The 25,542-nt window shown below is 38.0% G+C and overlaps 1 protein-coding gene across 1 annotated transcript in view; it reads left to right on the forward strand.

The window, feature by feature from the left end:
- Positions 1–25,542, forward strand: part of WLS (Wnt ligand secretion mediator) — a 97,736-nt gene that overhangs the window by 53,222 nt on the left and 18,972 nt on the right. The window contains exons 3-9 of the mRNA XM_084756593.1: positions 11,287–11,411; positions 15,459–15,620; positions 18,656–18,792; positions 21,388–21,556; positions 23,026–23,123; positions 23,479–23,542; positions 25,394–25,537. Of these exons, the coding sequence (XP_084612719.1) occupies positions 11,287–11,411; positions 15,459–15,620; positions 18,656–18,792; positions 21,388–21,556; positions 23,026–23,123; positions 23,479–23,542; positions 25,394–25,537 (899 nt within the window). The remainder of the gene's footprint in view (positions 1–11,286; positions 11,412–15,458; positions 15,621–18,655; positions 18,793–21,387; positions 21,557–23,025; positions 23,124–23,478; positions 23,543–25,393; positions 25,538–25,542) is intronic.

Genomic DNA, 25,542 nt, shown 5'->3' on the forward strand with positions numbered 1-25,542 from the left:
TTTTGTTCTTTTCTCTCACTCGAACAGGCACATGTCTCCTCCACTTTCTTTGCAATGTTATGAATTTGCCCATCTCTAGGAAACATGGGTAGCAACAGCATATTGTTCTATCACCATCAAAGCTCAGCCTAGGGAATGTGTGGCTGACTGATCAAGAGGGGATGGCCTTATCTATAAAAAGAACTCTGAATCCTTAGTGCAATAATTTTCCACATTCACAGTACAAAGCAAATACTCTGTGTGAGTAACACTGGCTTGGCTCCAGCAATAACACAGCTGTTGAAAACAGCTTAGTCACCGGGGCGATGGAGGCAGTGTGGTGAGAGAATGCTAGGCTGCAGTGAGCTGACATTTAGCTGGCTAGCGGGGGTTTTGAGAGCCAGAACAGATCTGTGGGAGAGCTATGGAGAGGCTGCTCCCCGCCCACAGGCATCCCCTTGTTTCTTTTGAAGCTGAGCCATAATCCCTTCCCTGGGCAGGGTGCCCGGGGAAGAAAACTGAACACATTTTATGACTGATGGAAGGGAAAGACCTGATTCCATCTTTCTAGACACCTGGTTTCTCTCTCTCCCCCTTACAATGACTTTTTTGTTTGTTTGTTCTGTTTCTTGTTTTTTAAACACCTCAGGCTAGTTAGAATGTATTGTGTAATTTAGATATAGTGGAGGGGGAGATGTCCTGCACTTATAGAACAAAACCTCAAGTAGATCTTTAGTTTTGACTGTTCAGGTGACACATGAGAAAATCTGCCTGGATCCCTACAGCAAGTGCATCTGCTAGAGCTTTATCATGAAGTTCTGTGGTCAGATCTGATAAAATGTTTGGTGATTACGTTGGAATTTGGGAAGGCCTGATGAATAGCAATACAGCTACCCTGCTGTTCTTTCAGACTTTGAACAGCTGACCTTCATGGGTTTTTTTCTTTATCCTAGGCTCCTTTTGCACTGTTTGTTTTGGAAGTTGTTGAGTTAAATTAGCCATTTCTTTCCTTTCCTGGTTACAGTATGAGAATGCAGCTGTCAGTCTGTGAACACTGCCATTGTCTATTTTTAGATTCAGTGTGAATAAAGGTCTCTTCTAATTGCACTGCCAGGGAAAGGGAGAGGGAGGGATGGAAGGAGGGAGGGAGGAAGAGAGAGAGAGAGAGAGAGAGAGAGAGAGGCTGTTTTTTACAACCACCAAATCAGCTATTGTGAGTTGTTCTAGAGAGAAAGCAAATGATTTCTGGTCAGATAGGAATAAATGTGTCCGCATTTGTTTTCCTGTGTTTTAACATTTGCCAGTTTTGATGGTTCTGTTTTCTCTAGCTTTGTTATGAAGCAAAAAAGATTGAGTTCAAATTTCTTATAGACTATTTTTCCTTAGATGTTTTCTGTGGTATCCAATTATATTAAACAAACTGAGAGCTATGTAATACAATGGGCTGTGATTTTCTCTATATAACTCTTCGGCCAGCGTCCTATGTTCCATAACCCAAGTCGGCCTTGTATGTAACCGGGAGGAGTGCGTCATGGTATTCAGTATAGCTTGGACTCTTAGTCATCAGACTGTTCCTGCTACTCAGTCCTCTATCCCTTCCAGTCACTCTTGTATTCCCTCTGCATTGAACTAGTTTCTTTCTCTGACCATTCAATGTTTTTTAATGCTTACATAGATTTTTAGATATGCAGCTTCCTTTATTTGTGGTTGCTTCCATACCATTAGCTCTTGAACTATCATCCTGTGGTTACTAGGTAGATAACATTTTGGATGAGCTCATTCTGAAAGTCACACTCTCTGTGCTCTTTTGCTTAGCCCAGTGCCCTTAAACCCTTGGAGCTAACTGCATACCTAGGCTTGTGTTACTGCAGTGCCTAATTTTCTTGGCTTACTTGAACAATTTGAGGGCAATGATTTTGCCTTATGCATTTTTATCCCTAGTACTGTTTATGGAAGCCAGTAGATGCTTAGAAATAGTTGGCTGAGGAAAAAGAAATCAATTTGGAAGGTATATTTATCATTCAAGTTTTAGAGACATATTGGTCCCACCTCAGTGGAATGAAAAGTTATGTTTTTGTCTCATCATAGGATTTCCCTCCAGCCTTAGCAAACCAGGTTGAATAGATTGTCATATTTTACTGTACCTAGAAGAATACTGCACAATTTTTCTTCTCTGAAATCACTTAGAAGTCTAATCTCTCATCTTATTTCTGTGGGCTAGAGACAATGATGCAGACTCATTTTATTGCTTCATTTAAGCATAAAACCTTAGAACAACATTAAGCCAAACAGGTTGTTGGTTTGTAGCTTCAGGAATTACATGTTCATTTTTCCTTTAACTTCACTGGCACTTTCTAGCAGAACATTAATACATTATCTAGAAAAGAGAGGGGGATATAACCATGTTCCTCAGAAGTCACTCTTTCTTTCTTACCCAGAAAACAGGTATATTGTTCAATGGTATATAATTGGGAACTATATTCATTACTTATTTTACAGCTGAGATTTAAAAAAATGACAAAGAGAACTTATAGAAGGAAGAGGGATCAGAGTTTGTTATAGCAGGGAAGTGTGACAGCAACAAGCACTCATGACAGCTGAAACAGGAACTGAGAGCTCATATCTTGGCCCACAAGCATGAAGTAGAGAAAATAAACTAAGAATGGCATGTTGGTGGGGCGTGGTGGTGCATACATTTAATACCAGCCTTTAATCACAGATTCCAATCAGGCGGATCTGTGACTTTGAGGCCAATCCTGTATATAAAGTGAGTCTAAGACAGCCCAGGACTACACAGAGAAACCCTGTCTCAGAAAAAAACCAACAACCAACAAACAAAAAAAACAAAAACAAAAATAACAAAAAGAATGGCTTATGGCTTTTAGACCTCAAAACCTGTACCCAGTGACATACTTTCTACAGAAAGGCTATACCTCCTAACCCTACCCAAAGAGCTCCACCATCTATGGCTGAGTATTCAAGCATCTTAGCATGTGGTGTCATTCTAATTCAAAGTTTCACAGGAATTATGGCCTAAATTAGAGGAACATCCTTCTTGTAAGGCATGTACATGCAGGCTACATGTGAATATATCAATGTATATGCATAAATGTATATAAGCTAGCATTGGTAATAGGAAAGTAAGTGACAACAGGGGAGAAAGTATCAATGTCACCAAAGTATAACAACATAAACAGTTGCTGTATAGAATGTGACAGAGTGACAGGAAATTTGGGGTGGAAGAATATTTGATGAAAGCGTGGAATGATGTCTCAGTGAGTTAAAGCACATGTTACACAGAACTGAGAATCTGATATCAGTCCCAGGAATCCACTTGAGGGTGGAAAGAGAAAACTGACTTCATAAAGTTGTCATTTGATTTCTACATAGGTACCATGGCATGTGCACCTTCCTGCATTATACACATGCAATCATAGTAAATAAAATATATAAAAGAATATTTGATGGAAAGTGATATTCATTAATTTGGTAAATATGTAATGAGTATCTCTTGTGTTAAGACATGGTACTGTAAGTGTGAGCAGGACTGAGGTAGACCCTGACATTCAGGAGCCTCTAGAATGTGTGCAAAAGAGCAACACATACAGACAGTTAAGTGGAATAAAGCATACAGTTTTGGGCCAACAAGATGCTGTAGGAACAACATATGGGGGCTGTGCTAAGTTTTGAAGGTCTAAGAAAACCATAATGAATAAGGTGAAATTCCTAAAATTAAGAAGGCATTAGTTTGATGTGAGCAAAGATGTTAAAATAAACCCTATTTCCAGTCCTCTGTAGTTAACTGTGTATGAGGGGGTTCCTTCTAAAAATTTGATGGGCTAGTGAGGTGAGTGTAGTGTGCTCAAATGACAGCATTGAAAGAGCAGCCTGCCTATTCTGAGGCTTCTGTCAAGTATATCACATTCATTGCCTTATTTATTTCTCAGGGTCTTATGAGACAGAATTTACCATAATTCCCATTTCATAACTGGAGAAGTTCAGATACTTGCCGAGTGCTGCATTGATCTCATTCTGCTCAAGTGGGCTGAGATCCCAGGTCATCTGTCTCCAGAAATGACCTCTTTTTATCTTCCGAAGTTAAAGAGGAAGGGGTAGCCTGAGTGGAAGAAGAGAAAGGACCACAGGATATGCACCTGGGATACTAAAGAGCCAGATGATAGCTTACTATGCCATTTATAGAGTTTCCACTTTAGACTGAGGATAGTATAAAGGCACTGAAAGGTTTTTTGTTGTTGTTTTGTTTTGTTTTGTTTTGTTTCAGACATTGGCTCACTGTATAGCTCCAGCTGGCTTATAACTTACTATGTAGACCATGCTGGTCTCAAACTCACAGAGATCTGCCTGCTGCAGCCTCTCAAGTCCTAGAATTAAAGACATGGGACTTTGAACATATTGAAACTACCTTTCTGGCTGCAGTGTGAAAAATTATCTCAACTAGGCCATAGATGGTAGCAGTTTGAGAATGAGTTGAGAAAAGGAATTCTGGAAGATAATGAATCAGAAAGAATTGACGAAGTAAATTGTTCGTTTTCCCCACAATCTGTATCACTTCAGATTCATCTACAAACAGTTGATGCTCCAATAGTGTTCACAGTTGTGTAGCCTTCATGGAGTAGCTGCCTTGACTGCATAATAGATATTTTCTGAAAAGTGTTACCTTTGTAAAGGACTTGACATAGAAATGTTTTATCCCTTTGTCCTTGTCTTATGGCATTTAGCAGACTCTTAATTTCAGCCGAGAGATAATGCATCAGAATATAAAAAAAGAACTATTTCTCCACAAAATGAATGTTTGACAGAATGGAGAAAAGTAAGAGAGATATATAGGGAACTAACTGTTGGCTGGTTTGTTAAACAATAATGCTCATTCATTTGTATAACAGTTCACAACCAACCCTTGAAGGCATCTTAATAACACAGGCAGGGCCAAATTTATAATTAGCCAAGTCCAGTTTTGGCAGACATTCCATGGATATAAGACAGGGTTGTTTTGCTATTTTCTTAATTGAAAGCATCAGGAGAATACCAGCCAGGCCAGGGAGTTTTTGATTGGAGAAGGAGTGCTGGCACAGATAACCACAGATTATATGTCTGTTGGAGGCTAGAAGCAGGCTGATCTGAGTTGCTTCCATCTGAGGTTACCAAACAACCACTTGTGACTGGCAATGTGGGAATGCACATGAGGCTTGTGAAAGCTTTTTAGTATTTTTCTCTCCAGGGTAAGGTCCCAACGAAATCAGGATTTCTCTATGACACTATAAAAGCTTTTGACACCATATAATAATTCTTTATTTCATCTAATATCACTTGCCTTCCCCATTTCTTTTTATTTACTTGATCAGTAGTATCTCCTAATTCTCCTGGGGCTGGAGAAAAAGGAAACATATTTTTAAGAGTATTCTATATATATGTCATTATAGGCAAGACTTGTGAGGGCAGGCCCTATGTTTAAAAGTTTCCTAGGTGGAAAGTTAAAGTTTATTCAAGGTTTTCCAGCCAAGAGATTGAAGATATGATGGATACTAGCACCATTGCACACCCAGCTTTTGTCTTTGTACTATTTGGCTGTCTAGTACTAGTTTTGAACAATGAAGCATAAGTGAGAAGCATCCAGATGACTTCTTTTGTCACTATTGCACATATCACCTACACTCAGGAACCAAGCTTTTGTCAGGTTCTTTTGGTTACTGAAATATATTAGCCTTTTTATAGCTCTTTGTCACCTAATTCCACCCACTGCCACATCATCTCTGACTTTCATTTGCTTATCAGGGTAGGGCAGGGCAACTAGTATAAAGCACTAGTGTGGAAGGACACAGATCTTTCTGTCTGTGATGACCCCATAAACCATTTCTTCTTTTACAGAATCCTGTAAATTTCTTCATGTGAATGCCACCCCTTAACATGATGGAAGTAGTAATTTTAATGAACCATAGTACCAGTGCATAGTTCTCTTCCCTATATTCTGAAATGAATTTTTCACCAACCCAAATATGTCTCCAAATTTGTTTGAGAAACATGAAATTTGCATAGCCTAATAGAATGATAGGCTTCCACACTAAATGGCCAGTCCAGAATAGGAATGGAAAACCATGAATTTCAGATCTAAACACACTTTATGCTAATACCATATGCCCTTATTCTATTGAATTGATATAACTAGTGTCTTATAGGTAGCTTTTCCCAATTTCATTTGTAACCTTGGCCATCCTGCCTTCTCCAAGGGAGTTCAAATAAGATAATTAAGACTATAGTCTTAATTATATCTATAGGGTGTCAAGAGTATTTCAGAATCCATGAGACCATGAGATTTCCTACTTTATTGAAAGGCAGAAGAGAAGTTCAGTAGCAAGCAGCACAGCGTTACTGACTTCTGCCCAGTGCTCTGCTGTTTCAGAGTTTTGTGTTCCATGTTTGGAGTGGGTTTGGAAGGAAGTTCCATGTTTTTCTCATCTGCTATTATATTGAATGAAAGGTAGATTTGAGAATTTCACTTCCCTTGATAAAATGATGACAGAAATTGCTATTCTTGATGAATATGCACTGCTCTAAGCAATTTTCATGATGTAACAAGTTTAGTGTTCATAAAATCCTAAATAATGAGGTCTAGTTTCTAGTATAGCAGAAGAGAAACCCCAAGCATCTAAACTGGGAAAAAGAGCATTGAGTTCAGTGAAGAAAACAAAGGGTTATTGAAACAGCCACTCATTCTGTATTTCTGGACTTCACTTATATCAAAGAAAAATAGCAAAATGCTAAGGCTACAAGCTAGGACACATTAGCCACTGGGGTATTTTGAGAACTTGGGCTTTCTGAGTTCTTCTTCTTCATACATAGGAAAAATAGCACCCTTGTCCCCAGTACACAGGGAGTAAGTAGTTAAGGGGTAAAATTAAGGCATAACAGGCTATAAATATGGTAAACAGCTAGAGAATTTTGAACTTGACCTGTTGGCAAGATGAGAAGAAACAAAAGAGTGATGTGATGGCCAGCATGAGAAAAAAAATGTGTGTCTTAGGTTTCCTGATGCTCTGTTAGAGGACCTGCACTCAGATTTTGAGGAAGTGAATTTTAGTAATCATGTTACTGAATTTAAAACAAATAAACAAACAAACCCCCCAAAAACAAAAACAACTGAGAAGTGTTTATCTCAATATTTCAAAAGAACAGCAACTCCCTTATCACATGTTAATGTGTGTCCATGTTCTCTCTTTTGGGAAGGAACACATAAATTGCCCAGAAACACATGACTAGTTAATAGAAGAGGTGAGTTTCCAACTTCCATATGAATCACTCTCAGTCCTACTCTCCCTACAACTTTTGTCAGAGTAAACAGAGTTCAAAAAACACTCAGGCAGCTAAATTAAGCATACTTTATGGAAAAACTACTCAACTCTCACCAGACTCTTATTTAAAAACAAAACAAAACTTAATTTCTGGCTTTTCTCCTTTAAAAAAAAAAACCAAAAAGCAAAAAACTAAGACAGTCTGTGAATACAGGTTAGTACCATTTCACATTGCTACTGAAGGAACATAGCCTCATTCGCCACCCACATTAATCTGTCTTTACTACTTATGCAGTGACAGACTGACATCCACAGGCTTCTAACTTGGTGCTCTTTGGCTCACTCTGCAATTCTCAAATTCTTCACAGAAAATGTACTGTTTTGGTTCAGCCTATTTTGACGCCAGGTTTGGGTTAGAGGGTTTCAGAAATGATTTTAAGCCATCTTTGCCCTTGCTAGGAACATATTAGAAAGTTTTTATTAGAGTTGAGTAGATTTTTCCATGAAGCATGCTGAAGTTTGCTGCTGGATGTTTTTCTAATGCTACTGTTTTATCTGATAAAAATATCAGGGATGCGGTGATTCTTATGGAAGTTGTATTCTGTGACTAACAGGAGGAATTTCTATGCCAAGTTAAACAATTTTCTTTAAGTGACACAAATCAAGTGATGGTCATTAGAAATTTCTGGGTATATTCAAAATATATAGCATGATGTTTAAGATGCACATAGCAAAAAGATTACTTATAGTGAAGCAAATTAATTAATGTCATTACTCTTGCATCAAAGCCACAAAAGAAATGGGTAACTGATATGATAAAAAGTTTTCCTTCTTTCTGTTTTCCTTTCTTTCTTTCTTTCTTTCTTTCTTCCTTCCTTCCTTTCTTTCTTTCTTCTCTGCCACCTTCTCCCTGGCAGTTCTAGGGATTGAATCCAGGACCTGCCACTGAACAGGTTCTCAGTCCTGATGATTTTCTTTTAAGGCAACTTCAGAATAATTATCGTCCTTATGTTAATATCAACAAATTATTCAAAGTTACTTATTGGTTGTACAAGTTTTCACTTCCACCAGCAATGGAGGAGTGTTCCTCTTTCTCTACATCCTTGCCAGTATGTGCTGTCACTTGAGTTTTTGATCTTAGCCATTCTGATAAGTGTAAGATGGAATCTCAGAGTCATTTCGGTTTGTGTTTCCCTGATGACTAAGGATGTTGAACATTTCTTTGAGTGTTTCTGAGCCATTAGGTATTTCTCTGTTGAGAATTCTCTGTTTAGCTTTGCATCCCATTGTTCAATTGTGCTACTTGCTTTGGTGGTGTTTAATTTCTTGAGTTCTTTATATATTTTGGATATTAGCCCTTTGTCAGATGTACAGTTGGTGAAGATCTTCTCCCAGCCTATAGGCTGTCATTTTGTTCTACTGATAGTGTCCTTTGCCTTACAGAAGCTTTTCAGTTTCATGAGGTCCCATTTATTAATTGTTGACCTTAGAGCCTGAGCTGCCAGTGTTCTGTTCAGGAAGTTGTCTCCTGTGCCAATGAGTTCAGGATCTTTCTCATTTTTTCTTATAACAGATTTAGTGTTTCTGATTTTATGCTAGTCTTTAATCCACTTGGACTTTAGTTTTGGGCAGGGTATTAAATATGGGTTTATTTGCAGTTTTTTTACATATAGACCTCCAGTTAGACCAGCATGGTTTTTCCATTATATGGTCTTGGCTTCATTGTGTTGAGCTAATGTTGAATCCAAAAAGAGCTAATGGCTTCTACTTTTTTTACATTTATGCTCTTGAGTCTAGTGAATATCCAAGTGTTGTTTCAACATTACTGAAAGTCCTAGTTCTAATGTTAGCATTACAAGTGAGAGAGTATGCTTCTAGTATTAAACTTACCATTGAGAGTACAAGCCAATTCTTATTGAGCACTGAGACTATTAAGTGTGGAGTAATAAAACCAGTGTGGTTTCTAGCCAAGGACATAGCCAACCTCTAAGTATTACTTTTGTTGAGTTGGGGGAGCAGGGAGGTGGTGGCACATGATTTCCTATATGAATAGCGGCTGTTCCTCCTGGTTCTCTGTGTTGCCTGATATCCTCATAGTCTGTTCTCTGATAGTACTAATGAGAAGAAGCCTTTTTCTGTATAGTTCTTCGTCCAGTTCCCCTCTTGGAAGTGCTGTGCCTCACTCAACTCTACAGTTGGTACTTACAGATTCTGAATGGCTTGAAACTGAGTCACACAAATTGGTTCATTCTTCTAGAATATCCCCTCTGTGGGAGTTTAGGCTGTAGCTATCAAGAAATCTTACTACTTTACTTATATTGAATAGTAATAACTAATCATCTTTAAGCTACATTAGACTGGTAGATAGAACATAGTCATTCTATATCCCTAGTTTTTATATGTATTCTAGTTTATCAGAGATTTATTAGGTGTGTGCCACATACTATGCAGGATGTGGTGCTTCCACTAACCTGACCTCTGTTAGCCAGAATTTATTATACAAATCAGCAAACTGAGGACTTATAGATAGTAGTCAATGTCTAGAATTGATCCCAATTTCCAATGGTGGCTGGCTCTCCATTCATTTTGAAAATATGGGGATTGTGCTTTATTTCTTTATTTTTTACTTCATTAAAACTGTCTATTTGTGAGTGTGCTCACTAGAGTATAAAATGCTTAAAAATTGATGGATGTAATTTTATTAATCTTACTGAGAAGTGGTAAGTTAACCCTGCCCAAGTCTCTGTAGATATGGAAATATATGTACATCTACCTATACTCACTATCCTTGTATAAGTCTTTGCTTTTAAAGAAATTAATTTGTCCACATTATGAAGAAGGAATTTTAAGTTTCAGATAAATAGTTTATCTTATAAGTGACAGCCTTTTTGGTAAAGTTTTATGAAGGATACTTTCAGATAAAGAGTGTATCCAGGTGGCTGGAGAGATATCTCAGAGGTTAAGATCACTGGCTGTTCTTCCAAAGGTCCTGAGTTCAATTCCCAGCAACCATTTGGTGGCTTATAGCCATCTATAATGAGATCTGGTACCCTCTTCTGGCATGTAGGCACACACACAGGCAGAATATGTATAAATAATAAATAAATAAAATCTTTTAAAAGTGTATCCAGAGGTAAGCACTGAAGGAATTCAAATGTCTTAGTTATTCTTCTGTTACTGCTACAAGGGCAGAAAGATGTTTATTTAACATACACTTTGGGGAGTTGACAAGCCATGATTAAGTGGTTCTATCTGTTCAGTCTCTAGTAATGGCTTCCTAGGTACATAACAACATGTTGGATGTCATCATAATGGGAGGATGTGTATGAGAGAGCAACCACACCATGAGACAGGAAACAAGAGACTGAGGAGAGGTCAGACTCTCTCTTTTTATGACAACCTATTCTGGTGGGAAATGATTCACTTCTTTTATTAATATATTCTTGTGGGTGGAGACCACAGTGACCTAATCAGAATCCACTAAACCACACTTCTTAAAGGTTTTACTATTTCAATACTGCTCCACTGGGGACAAAGCCTCTTGGGAGAGATCCTATCAAACCATTTCAAAATTAAAGCAGAGTAGTGAGAGAAAAAGGCACAAGCAAAGGAATTATGATAACTAAGTATCTAAGGTATTTTTGTAGAAATATGTGATAAAGCAACTTCCATGTGGCTCTTACAGGCATATTTTAGACCAGTGGTACTAGTTACAGGAGGATAAATTCTAATCATGATTCAGATTCTGAGCAACGGAGCTGCCTCAGAGAGAATGCAGTTCTTATTCTCTGGTAGAGTTTAAATGGAAATTCTTGACTAACCGAGTAGCTGTGACAGGAGCTCCAACATCCATATTAGACTTTAGTCCTGTGACTTCAATCTTCAGGTTTGGAGTTTTGTGTTTTCTTGGACCCCATGGCAGAACCTGTGAAAATTTTAGAATATTTCCAAAGTATCTTTCCCTAAATTATTTCTGAATTGTCCATCTTTTCTTTTGCAGGAGAAAATGCAGAAGTTTCCATGGATGTTTCCCTAGGTTATCGTGATGATATGTTTTCTGAATGGACTGAAATGGCTCATGAAAGAGTACCACGTAAACTCAAATGTACTTTTACATCCCCCAAGGTAGGGTGCCTTTGTTGCTGAGTTGATAGTGTTTGATTCTTGGCATAGACTATTATCAGTCAAATGACTTTTGATATCCCATGAGGGACAGAATGTTTTCATTTTCTTTTTTTTTTTTTTTTTTTTGAAGTGAATGAAAGGCTAGACTTTCTACTGAAGAAGTTTTGGTCATGCTTTTTCTCATCTGTTGTCTTCATCTTAGTTGCCCTGAAGGACTTGTATAGGATCAGACAAATTTGATACGTTTAGCACTGGCCTTTTGAAACTTTGCTGTAGCTTTGTAAGTGGAAGGGCAAAGTTAGTAATGAGAGTGGCAGGTGGAAGCCTCTGAATACCATGCCCAGCATAAATAGCCTTATGTTTTTAATGTAAATTAAAAGAATATTTGGAATAAAACATGTGGTCCCAATTCCAGGTTCTGTTACTAAATCTGTGATCACAGCCTTTATAATTTTTCTATTCCTTTTTTCTTCTGCAAAATGAAAAGATATTATGTAGTAATCTTGGGTGGTTTTTGGTTTTTTTGTTTTGTTTTGTTTTTTGGTTGTTTGTTGGTTGGTTGGTTTTTATGAGAACCGGAGGAAATATTGAACATGTACTGTGGCTTTATAATTTAACATTAACTCTGAGATATATTTGTGAGTGAAATGCAGTGTTACCAAGATGGGCCACCTGGATGAAGTGTTAACTGTAACTCTAACTCTCATAGACAAACTGTACTCCAATATGCCAACACCTGTTGCAGTTTGTTTTCTAGGCTTTCACTACACAAATGTGGTCTGAGGACCAAGGGCATCAGTATAAATTGCAAGCTTATGGGAAGTATAAGAAATTCCACTATTTTCTGATGATATATAAATACATTTAAATGATAGAAGTCTTTTTGGTTCATACTTGTAGAGGCTGACAGTCTGTAAGCATTACACTGGAATCTGTACAGGTCTTTGTACTACAATAAAACATGGTAGGGGGGCAATCAAACCCATATTGAAGAAGAGATGGGTCAAAAGTGACCCTCACATAGCAAAACTTTTCTCTTGATTATTAACCTATCTCCACAATGACAATACTAATTCTTTCATGAAAGCAGAGCCTTCATGACCTAATCATGATGACAACTACATTTCAACATTGGTATTGAGAGGGAAATTCCAGCCATAGTAGCCCTGAGTCAAATCATAGAGACAGGACCAAAGACTTTCTCTCAGTGCACTTTGAATTCACACTCTTAGATGAACGAAATTTGAAAAGTCATAGCCCAGGATCTATCCTTGCTCATAGTCTAAATATAGAGCTCTCTCCTAAGCAGCCTTGAAAAAAATTTGTTTTATAGGTAAAAATGATAGGGGTCTATAAGCTGGGGGAAACAGAAAGGTAAATAATTAACATTTCAGATTTTTTTATGAAGTTGATAAAATGTTCCTTCTACATGCAATGTAAGCTAATTATATCCAGAAGAGACCTTTGTTAAACATAAGTTACAGGACTTTTGGGTAGAGAAATGTTCTCCTCATAAAAAGAAGTAATTTTTTACTTAAGTTACACACTGGGAGCTGTGTGCGTCTGTGTGTGTGCGTGGGTGTGGGTGTGGGTGCTGTGTGTGTGTGTAGGTGCTGTGCGTGTGTGTAAAGGTGCTGTGTGTGTGTGTGTGTGTGTGTGTGTGTGTGTGTGTATGTGTGTGTGTATGTATGTGTAGGTGCTGCCTGCAACTGCTTCTCGATGACAGGGCCTTAAGAATCTTTGGGATGCGTTGATCTCTTTTTAGAAAGATATTAAACCTTGAAAGGTGTGAAGAAAAGGAATCATCAAATCTGTGCATTTTGATTATGATAAACCTTAATCTTGATTCTGATGATTAAATGAGAAATTGCCTTTTTAAAGCTCCTTAGTCTCTAGCGGATTGTGAAGTTTAAAAAAAAAAATCACATTGCTATCTGCTATAATTTGCCCTAATTAGGCAATCTTATGCCAGAGAGCTCGGGGAGGGTGGGAGGAAGGGGAGGAAAGATTGGTGGAAAGCTGAAAGGGAAAAAATTATTTTTCTTAAATGCCATAAATACTGATAGAGGCCTAGTACACAGCGATGCACATACATATATGCAGACAAAATACTCAGTACATATAAAATACAAATGAATAAATGCCTTAAAAAGGAAGGAGGGAAGGAAGGAAGCCCTTCAGTCCCTAACTGAATATGGAGAGCTTGACATTGATGCTGGTAGATGGCTTGTAGTTTTTTATTAATTCCTACAGATTTCTATTTCTAGACCTACTTGTAAGTAAAGGAGAATAAAAGAGTTCAGGTGCAGAAAGGACATTATAATAGGAATCATTATATAGCAAGAATCATTCAATATGCACCCATAATTTGAGAAAGAAGCAGAGCTCTTTACACAGAACTATTTTACTTCAAAAATCATATTTGAAACCCCTAATCAGCTGGTAGTGCCTGACAAGAAGCTTCGCACCTTAGAAGATAAGTTTTCATGACTCATTACTGATGTTTGTCTGGACTAGGAAGGGACTGACCAGTGGTATCTGACCAGGTAAGGGAAGAAAAAAGAAGGCAGAAGTGCATAAAATGGCTGTTTGCCAGTTTTATTCTACCTGGTCTACACGTGTCTCCTGTATCTGCACAGGAAGCATATTCATTGTGCTCTTTTAAGTCCTGGCTGTTCTATAAAGAGAAGCAGCCACCATTATATAAGGTACAGAATCCTTTTCATGCTAGACTCTTGCTCATCTTCTCACTAGATTTATATACTAGATATTTCTCTTTAATTTGACAAATTATGAATGTCACATCAAACAATTCAGAATGAGAAATAATTCACCCTATTCACTAACTCAGGGTACATCAAAATTTTCTGCATATGGGTCCCATATTAGTAGCAGACTTCTATCTTCTTATCAGGAAGAAGTGCCCCCTGCCTGCCTCAGCCCAGCTTCCACACCATGTTCACCCACTGCCTCACATACCCACTTTTAATAGGCAAATACTCAGGATGCTTTGAGAAGAGTTGTTTCTCACAATCATACAGTCATTCTTAAATTGTTGGAAAGTTCAAGAGACTTTCCTAGAAACTGGGATAAATTTCTATTTAGTTGAAATTTTCGCTTTCTCCTGCCCACTTGCCTCTTGGGTTGTTAGTAGGTGGGTGCAGAAAACTCTGAATCTCCCTAGTAAATGGATCCCATTGTTCATAGCACTGTGTACAGCTTCTTTTTTTATTTTAAAAGACATTTTTATTTGAGTTGTATAATTTTTTCCCTGTACTTATGTGAGTATACCACATGCATGCAGCCCATGAAGTCCAGAATAAGGTACTTTAGAGCTCAAGTCAGTTTTGACCTACTGTTTGGATGCTTAAGAATGTAATCTGAGCAGCAAGTCATCTTAAATGTTGAGCCATTTCTCTACCCCCAATGTACTGCTGGAATTTCTGTTTTGTTTTGTTTTGTTTTCTGTGTTTTCTATTTTTGTTTGTTTGTTTTGTTTTGTTTGTTGTTTTGGTGTGTGTGTGTGTGTGTGTGTGTGTGTGTGTGTGTGTGTGTGTGTGTGTCAGATCAATACAAGGAGGATCATTTTAGCTTTTTACATTTCACTGTGAAAATAATTAGCCATCATCTAGATTATGATGGACGTCAGGAAGGGCTTTCCTCCTGAATACACAAGGATCTTTGGAGGTCTTTGATGATCTTCTCTAAATATAGAGTTTCTTAAAACAGTATACTAGAGTGATCTGATGCAAAGTTCTGATGTGGATTCTAGATCTGAGAAAGATGTCAAAGAACAAAAGAAATATCTTCTTTTTACCTAAAATTTTTTTGGTTTATCTCAAATGAGGCTGATTTCTCTCCCATCCCCTTCTCTCCACCTTTGTTGAATAGTTCAGTGGGCACCAGAATTCCAGTGTGCCTCATAGATTAATGTACTCCTTTAACACATTAGCACTTTTTAAATTGCTGATATGAATTCAATCCAAATGAATGCATTTAGTCTTTTGGAAAAAGCAATCTGCCTCAAACTATCTAATCTTTTTCCAGACCCTAGAGCATGAAGGCCGTTATTATGAATGTGATGTCCTTCCGTTCATGGAAATTGGATCAGTGGCTCATAAGTATTACCTTCTAAATATCCGGCTACCTGTAAATGAGAAGAAGAAAATCAATGTTGGAATTGGGGAGATAAAAGATATTCGGTTGGTGGTAAGCGAATGTATCTAAATCAGTGGATTGTGACGTGAAGCAGAGTTCTGTTTTAGTTCTTTTATCTCTATGCACACACAACGCCCCGGGAGCAGGTGGAAAGGGAACCCCTTTGTTAGTTATGCCATCTATATGTTTATCTGTTGGTTTATCTAGAAGTGGGATAACAGCATAACTGTGATGGTCAAAATTCTAAATTAACATGATTTGCATGGGTTATAGAAAAAATTAAATCATTATCTACATGATTTTTAATTTTAATACTTTAATTATAATGAATTCTTTGAGAGTTTTGAGTTTTGTGTTAAGATCATATTCAGCCCCCCAACTCTTCCCAGATCCATCTCTCCTTTCCTATCCTTCCAACCTTGTGCCAAACAAACCACAAAAATCAATAACAATAAAATTCTTAAAGACAAATTTGTGCTACCCAAAATATTATTGGGTGTGTGTGTTCTTCTATTGGTGCTTGGTTCATTTACCAAAGGCTGAACTCTTACATAAAAACTACCCTTCCTTTCCCAGCAGCTAAGTTGCCAACTGCTCTCTGGCTAGGAGTGGGATTGTTAACTCTCTTCTCCATGCTAGGATTGTGTCTGGTTTGGGTTTGTACACGCTTTGTGCATGCGCTGAACAGTGTTATGAGTTCATATGTACAGCTGTTTTGCTGTGTCCAGATGATGCTTCCTTGTGCTCATCTACTGCTTCTGGATCTTTTAGCCCCCAGTTCTGAAATGATCTCTGAAACTTGAGAGGAGAGATATCATACATTTTCCTTTAGGGCTGAGCATTCATCCTCTTATTCTTTGTACTTGGCCAATTGTGGGGCTCTGCACTTAGTATACTAAGTTATCTTTTTAAAAAGATCACCAAAAGGCCATATTTTTTAAATTGATATTCAACATCTACATGCAGAGAACATGGAAAACATACCTGACTTTCAATTTGAAGCTTCACTCCTCCTGGATAGCATTCATAGTGCTAGAAGGTGCTAAACATACTACTGAAAAATTAAAACAATCTCCAGCCTCAAATAGCAAACTACAATAATGACTTTATTGCAAGATATACCCAATGGTGGAAAAGCACAAATATTATGTAAATAACTCACCACTTTTTATTAAAGGTCTGCTCTATAAGATGGAACCTATAGTCTGTTGCCAGGTTTTTAATCACTTCCCCGTGGTGGGATTGCCTTGCCAGACCACACTCATTCCTGATGAGACTTGATGGGCTGGAGTGAATGGAAAGGGGGGCTCCCCTTTTCTGAGAAATAGGGGGTGGGAAATGGGGGAGAGGGAGGGAGGGTGAGATGGGATGGGACTACAACCAGGATGTAAAATGAATAAACAAAAAAAAATTTTTTTAATGGAACTTAAGCTTGACACTGTTAAGGAGTCCAAGAACCTGAGAATAGATATGTCATGAGTCCTAAGGGAAACCTATTATTGTTATTCTGCTAATTAAACACAATGATTTTTTTAAAAGGCTTCTGATAAGATATTGTTATACCCATAGATAAGCGCACCACTGAAACCTCGAGAGAGAACAAGCTTTTTGCACTTAATGGTAATTAACACAGAGCCCACAGCTGGACAACACTCAGAGTGACTTTGGAAGGTTCAGCTCTAACTGGGATGTCTCTATCATATACCTCCTCAGGGCTCATGGGTCTCTATAGTAACATCCAGAGGTGATGTATAACTTCAAGGAAACAGCATTTTACAGGCACAACAGGGTAGATGCACACATAAAAGCTATACAAGCTAAAGCCAAACAAAATCCAGCACCGAGGAAGGGAAGTGAGCACAAAGTCCCACTCCTAGACAAGAAGCTATTTATAATTTATAGTTGCTAAGAGGGAAAAATCAGCTTTCATTAATGGAGTGACAGACACTATGTATATTACCTATACTCCATGGCAGGCCTCATGCTTAGAAGTAGTTGGCCACTACAAATTGGACTCCATGTTTTGTTTTATTTTTGTTTTCACCTTTGTTTGCTTGCTTTGTGGAATTTCTGTTTTGTTTTTTTTTTTAATAAGAGAAAACATAAAGTTGGGTGGGTAGGGAGGTAAGGGAGAATCTGGAAGGAGTTGGAAGAAGAGAACGAATATGATCAAAACGTATTATATGAAATTCTCAAAGAATAAATAAAAACATAAAAGATAAGTCATATAGGAAAAAAAAAAAGAAAAAGAAGCTGTTTTACTTTGTTTGGAGCTCAAGGTGTAAGAGTGAGCATGGCCCTGGTGTGCTGCAGCTTCCTCTGTTCATGCCCACATGGAGGTACAGACATCCATGCCAACATTCCAGTGACCAGGCACCTGCAGCCTCAGGCTGGAGCTCAGTGCCTTAGCCTCTCTCCATGATGTGGTGGCCTTTGTAGTGCTTCAAGTGCTCTTACTATCACATAAAATTATTACAGTTTTTTATAAGCTCATAGGATGATCATGATTGTATAACAAGTAAGATTAGAGTAAAATAATTAACATGTTTTACCATGAACAGCACAGATGTTAGTAAGAACAGTGACAACATAGATTCTTTCTATGTTATTTGTTTAATGAGGGGTGTAAAGCATAGCATAAGGAGGCCACATATTAAATCAAAACTCATTCACACATATGCAAGAAAATTAGAAAGTAAATTAAAAGTACAGAGAAGAATAGCAATTAATCTGTAATGACTTGTGCTTTTTGCTTTTTTCTCATTTATGGCATGTTATGAATATAAGTTTAAATCTACTTTCCAATACTGCTTAGTAGGCATATATGTTACATACAATGTTTGAATGAAGACCCTAAGAAAAATCTTTCATTATATTCTTAGTCAATCCCTTGGCATGGCTCATATTTATGATTTTAAGTATATTTCTATGATGTCTTAGGAGGGGTCAGAGGTAACATAAGCACAATATCTTCTGTGACTATGAACACATTTGGGTAGACAAACTGTTTGCTCATTGGCATTTAGTTGTAAAAAATAAAACATCAATATATATTCATCTTCAACTTAAACATGGTTTCTGTCTAGGGAATCCACCAAAATGGAGGCTTCACTAAGGTGTGGTTTGCTATGAAGACTTTTCTCACGCCCAGCATCTTTATCATTATGGTATGGTATTGGAGGAGGATTACCATGATGTCTCGACCCCCAGTGCTTCTGGAAAAGTAAGAACTGACTCAGATCATGCTTAGAAAAAAATCTAGCTTCCCATAATCTTCCATGCTCCTATTTTGTGTGTCTAGTTCAGGCAGCCAGTGTGTGGTTTCAGCTGATGAAAATTAGGAATCATCATGGACTCTTTGTCTCCTTCAGATTTCACATGCAAATTATTTGTAAATCTTCAGAGTGCTCATCTCCACACTTCTGTCTTTGCAATTCATCCTCATGGTCAGCTTTCAGATCTCTCTCTGTTAATAGATGAACTGTTCCACTCCCAACTGAGTTCAAACCCTCCCACATACAGGATGATGCTTCTATAAATATAGATTCTTTCTTTTTCACATCAACCGCTTCTCCATTTTGCTGTCTTGTTTCTATTAATATTATGTATACATATGCTATACCATGAGAAAATTCTCCTTCTGCACTTCCTTCTGAAATTATCAAACCATTTTCTACTTTTTGCAAAAATTGTCTCCTCAAAAACCTTGCCCACATATCTGCCCCAATTCTCTCTTGGTTTCATCTTAATATTGATTGACCTCCACTATGTCATTTCATGGGATCACAGATCACTTCCTCACTCCAAATCTAATGATTGGCTTCTAGCCTTTATTTTCCTTGGCCAATGAGCATCATTCTACATAGCTGATTGCCCCCTTTCTTTCACACAGCCTTTTTATTTTGTGCTTGTTATTCTCCTTTGCTGACCACCACCTAATCTCCATTACTGTTTCCTCATGTCTCTAGCCTCTTACACTGTTGATCCAGGGCAGAGATTTGGGGCTTTATTTAGTTCTGCTTATTAAAAAGTTATCTCTGGAAAGTAAAAATTTTATACTGTGTGATAATTCTTATTTAACATATTTAGTCCTAGCCTCTCTCATGTCTAGATACAAACACCCCAGGTATTTAACATCTTTTCTTGTATTAAAAAAAGTAACATATATAAAAAATACTTGGCTTCTTTTTGCTCCACCTACGGTTCTCCTAAGCTTCCCCATATTTGTGAAAGGCAACTCCTCTCCTTTACTTGCTGGACTGGAAGAAAAGGAAACTATTCAGTATTCTACTTGTTATTCACACCTCTCTCTAATCCCCAGGAAGTTTTACCATCTCCACTGCTACCACCATAATCTGATTACCCACATCACTGCTCATCTGGGCTATTAGAAGCAGCCTCCCAATTGCTCCTCTCTCTTGCACTATTTTCTTGAATACAATTTATTCACTAAAAGTCTTTGTGCCCCTTCAAGTGTCAATAGGTCATTCCACTTCTCTACTAAAACTGTCCTACTAGCTTTGCTTTGTCCGATAAACTCCATTGGATTTTATCTCCTGTTCTCTGTAGCATTCATGATCATACTCAAATGCCTTGCATTCTAAACTTTCATCCCTGTGAATTTCTTCTTGTTATCTGAAATACCTCTTTCAGGTATCTTAATACCTCATTAACTCCTTTCCTTTAAGCTCCATTTTGATGTTTCTGGTTCTTTTCCCTGTTCACCCTATGCAAAATCACTCTCCATTGTCTTTCTACCTTTATTTTTCTTTATAACTATAAAGTTAATATTTGTTCAGTGAATGATTGGAGTAATTCTATTATTTAAATATTTTTATTTGATTGCTAGTCTCTTTTAAGATAAACTTTAAGATAAAGGGTTTTGGGAGTTTTGGGGGGTTTTTTGTTTTTGTTTTTGTTTTTTGAGATCATGCTTCTTTTATTTCTCTGCTCTCATGTCCTATTATTTCCTAAAATGTGCTACATGTAGATCTGTAAATATTCCTGCCTCTTTCAAGCCTTTCTGCATCCACTTATACTCTGCTCTCCACCCTTTTTCACCTTCATTTCCTCAATTGTTTGTGCACTTAGTTTCTGTCTCTGTAAGAGTCTGGCAGTGTTCTATGACTCTAAGCTGTGTTGATATTTCTTACCAACTTATTCCAATGCCTCTTTATCTGTCTTTGTCAATAAATGCAGTTCCCTAGGTGAAAACATTGTGCCTTCTCATATATATATCTTTACCCTTAACAGTATTCTTTGTACATGGTTTATGCCTTATAATCATATGTATTTTGTGGCTATGAAAAATGTATAAATAAATCAGAATAGTGTCTTAATAGCATCTTAATAAAGACCACCAGTGTGGTAGAGAAAAAGCAAGACAAGTAGCCAATTGAATTTATGTGTAGTTGTATAATTTATTATTGAAACAAATATACTGAAAATATATTAAAACAAATCATTATATATAATTTACAGCCACCAAGGATATCACAGCAATAATTAATGATGCATATTTTTATTGATTGGGTCAGTGATTATTATAAAAGGGTAAGAGAGTACAATTATACTCAAGCACATCTGTTTAAAAAGGCAATAGGGTTAAAGAATGTATCGCTCAGTGGGTTCCATTTAATTTTACAGAAGTTAGTGTAACAACATTTTCTGAGACGCATTCCAGGGTAGAAATTCTGCTAAGAAATTGATCAATTAGCTAAAGTCTGAATAAATAACATCTTAGTTCCCAAAATGGGCTTCAATTTTTTAGTCTGCCCTCTGGAGTAACCTGGCTCTTCTGGATATTTCCTCCCATCAGAGTCATCTTTGCCCTTGGGATTTCCATGACCTTTATCAATATCCCTGTGGAATGGTTTTCCATTGGGTTTGACTGGACCTGGATGCTGTTATTTGGTGACATCAGACAGGGAATCTTCTATGCAATGCTTCTTTCCTTCTGGATCATCTTCTGTGGCGAGCACATGATGGTGAGAACTCGTGGGGAAGGGACACTTGTCTGTCCATAGCTGCTCTGAGAAGGTTGCTGAGATGAAGCATGCCTACTTCTTCCTCTCTTCAGCTCTGGAAGATCAAAGAGATGAGAGGTCACAGGCTGACCTCTAACCCTGCAGGTTCAGGGTCCTTCTTCACTAGTGACTTGCTAAGTGTTTTGAGGCAAGTGCCCTAATATGTAAAGGGGGGTGTAGTTTCATTTTAGAAAAAAAAGTGATAATGTAATGGAAAAGGAACATATGATCATTATTTTTATTTCTTGTCCTTTGACTTATCCTTGCTCTGGCATTAAGAGCAGGCTAAACACCAAAGAATGTGGTCTTGGCTCTTTCTAGCTAGAAGCTTGACCAAGTAACCTAGTGATCTCTATTATCCAAGAGTACTGACCTCTTTGCCTGGTATCAAATTCTATTTTAAGATAGGCTGAGTTACCACAATAAAAATAAGAATGATGTCATCCTTACAGTGCAGTTAAGATGCAGTTTTATGTCAGCAAGAATTTTGTTTTCATGAGAGGTTTCAGAGAAGGGACTTTAAGTTTTGTGTTTAAATTACATCTATTTATTTATGTATGTAGTGTGGGGGGGGGTCCATGTATAGGAGTTCTCTCCATTCACCATGTGGATCCCAGGCATTAAGTTCATGTTGTCAGGCTTGGATGCAACTGCTTTGACCCACCAAGCCATCATGCCCCTGTACTGACCCTGTACTTTTAAGTTTCATTGTGACCTGATCATTAAAGCCAAATCTCTGAAGCCAGTTTCCCATGCAGAAGAACAGTGTAAGAGGAGGAGAATTTACCCACATATAAATGCTACCTGAGTGGCTCTTCTAGCATGAAAGCTCCTTCAACATAGATGCCCTAAAAATGAGATATGGACAGTAGGGCGCTAATCAGGATGATTGTCCAGAATAAGATGGTATAGGCCACCATGTCCTTCTGGAAATTAAGATATTTCTCCTTTTTTCCCCTCAATGTCCATCAAAAGGAATACTTCATGCTGGACTGGTGGCAAATTCAAGAGGCCAGAACAGGAGAATTTTGAGTTTCAGGCTAACCTGTCTGGAAAGCCAGTGGTGGAGGTAGAAAATTGTGCCTAGCAAAGATGAAGATAAGGAGATTGACATAATGAAAAACCTTAATGTTTTTATTCCCTGGCAATCATTTTACCTTTATAAGCAAATGTCATTAGCTAAACAACAATTGATTTTGAGCAAAATTTCCCTTAGATCATTCTCTATTATTTCTCAGTGCTGTGTTCACTCTTATTGACAGTCCCCATGAATAGGCTTTGTGACTACTGTTCTCCCTTAGCTGGCATGAACAGAGGATTTTATCTCTTTTGTTTCTAATATGTGGCTTACCCAGCACATAATAGGTGATTAGCTAGGTCACCTATGGAATAGCTTTGCTCTCTTCCTTCTTCAATTTGATTTTTCTTAGGATCAGCATGAGAGGAATCACATTGCAGGGTATTGGAAGCAAGTTGGACCAATTGCTGTTGGATCTTTCTGCCTCTTCATATTTGACATGTGTGAAAGGTGAGCAGGTATTGGAGTCAGTCCAAGATGAAATGTGCCTTCCTGTGTCCACTTCCATCTTTCCAGCAGGAGTTTTGAAATGAAGAATGGTGGTTGGGTCCATGGGGTACAGTATTGGAGAAGTCACTATCCTCATGAAGTCTGGGACTAAGTCAAAGGCTTGGGCCTTTATACATATGCAGTGCTGGACTCCTCATATTCCAAGGCTGTACATTCTCTTATGCTTTCTAGAGTTTAGTTCCTAAATATAGTACACCCACACCCCTAGAATACTCCCATGTCCCAATCCATCTTTGCAATGCTGAGGGAATCTGCCTTTGTGTTATGTCTTCCATCTTTGTTTTTGTTTTTATAGAGGAGTACAACTCACAAATCCTTTCTACAGTATCTGGACTACAGATGTTGGAACAGAACTGGCTGTATCCTTCTTTGATAGAGTCAAGGTTTCATTTTTCTCTCTCTATCTGCCTGGTCTCCATGATTATTTTCTGTGGCTCAGCTGATGCTTTCTATATGAGCTCAGCCAGGGCTTTGAGCCAATAGCAACAATTAGCAATAAATAATGAGAAGAATCACTGTGTTTTCAGGCTGTGAAAGCAGCCAAAGTGGGAAGCTTGCAGGCTTTCCGTGTGGCTGGGATTTTAGATTCAGTTTAAAGTTTCTGGACTTAAGTATACCTTAAATCATCTAGCCAATAAGGTGTAGCAGCATCTTCCTGAGCCAAAGAGGCACCTTCCGGTTCATGTGAGAGAACTAGAACAGAAGTCACCTATGTGGGAGACTTCTGATGTAGAAAGCTTGGGGCCAAAGTTACCATTGTGCAAGGCTTCTGTGGGAAAGCTGGAATCTGAGATGACTTGTATGCAGGACTTCCATGGGAAAGCCAGGCTGGTGTATGGAGCTTTGAAAGTGGCTTCACTGGATAAGCACCTTTAGTTCCCGAGGCTCTGTGGGAATGAGAGTAATGTAATTAGTTCTTGAGCAATGCTGAGCCTTCTGGCTGGTCCACATAATCACTATCTGCATCACATCTGTGAAGAAAAAAACTGAGTCCTAACTTATCTCTCTAAGGATGCTGTTTTTAAAATCTAGTATTCTAAGCACCATGTTTAATATTCTAAAAGAAAAACCTTCCTCTCTAGAGTGAGGGAGTAGCCTGGTGTTGTACTCTTCCTTAACAAGCAGTGCTTTGACATACACTCCTGAATATACATTGTCTAGTGGTAATGTTTATACCAGTTTCTTAGTGTCACAGAATTTTGTGAGCAAACAAAATACATACTATCAGTACCTTTAAGATGAAAAAGTTTAACTTTCTCCACTCCCCACTACACACAATGGGAACTGTATAAGAACAATTACAGCATGTAGTCGACCCTTTCATTTTACACATAGGATGAAGGGTAAGGGAAGCAAATAAAAATTCAAGTCTTGCAGCAAATAATTACCTTCTCTTTATTACCTGGCACTGTTGGTCATAGAAAACAGGAATTGTATTAAATATACTACTTAATGAGAGATGGATATAGAGTTCACACCTGTCAAAATATTGGAAAATATAAGCAATTTTTAATACAGTTGTTAGAAGTTATCTGTTGTCCCTGACAGTTCACAATGCCCTATATCTTACTGGTTCTCACTGTCTGGGCTCTATGGCACATCTCAGAATTTCCTCAGTCGGTGTACTGTCTGAATCCACAATCCCTGCCTTCACTCTACTTCCTTCTGCTCCCTGCAGGCCCCCTTGAGTTTGCAGCTGAACCTGCTCCATTTATAACTGCCCCAGCGTATCTCAGTCTTGTTCTTAGAAAAGTCCAGACACAGCACAATGGTTTGCAAACATGTTTATACTTGTTTCCTGGTTCTAGGAAGTCTTATTAAGGTATGCTGGGTGGAACTCAAGCATCTTTATTTGAACATTCTAGTGCTTTTCAATTTATTATACATTTAAATCTCCTCGAAATATGCTTGACAGATAGGTTCTGATTCACTAGCTCTAAGAGGGACCCAACTCTATTCGTAAAAATATACTAGTTTTTCTTCCCCACCCCTGAGTTAGAAAGTTTTAAATATTCCCTTCTGTGAAATTGTTTGTCAGAAAATACCCAATTAGTGGCATCAGAATACCAGGTTTTAATAGTAGTGCCTTTCTCAAAAACTTGAATACTTGGAGACAAAGCTTAATGTCAGCAGCTCAGCTGGGAAGAGCATTGTGCCCTCTTAGACATGCTTTTGGTGAGCTTGCCCTTTCCTTCACTGTCCACTCTCAGATGGCTTTCATCATCGTGGCAGGGATCTGCCTCTGCCTCTACTTCCTGTTTCTGTGCTTCATGGTATTTCAGGTATTTCGAAACATCAGTGGGAAGCAGTCTAGTCTCCCAGCCATGAGCAAAGTCCGGAGGCTGCACTATGAGGTAAG

This window comes from Acomys minous, assembly GCF_964271855.1.
Source record: "Acomys minous genome assembly, chromosome: 14".
NCBI lineage: Eukaryota > Metazoa > Chordata > Mammalia > Rodentia > Muridae > Acomys > Acomys minous.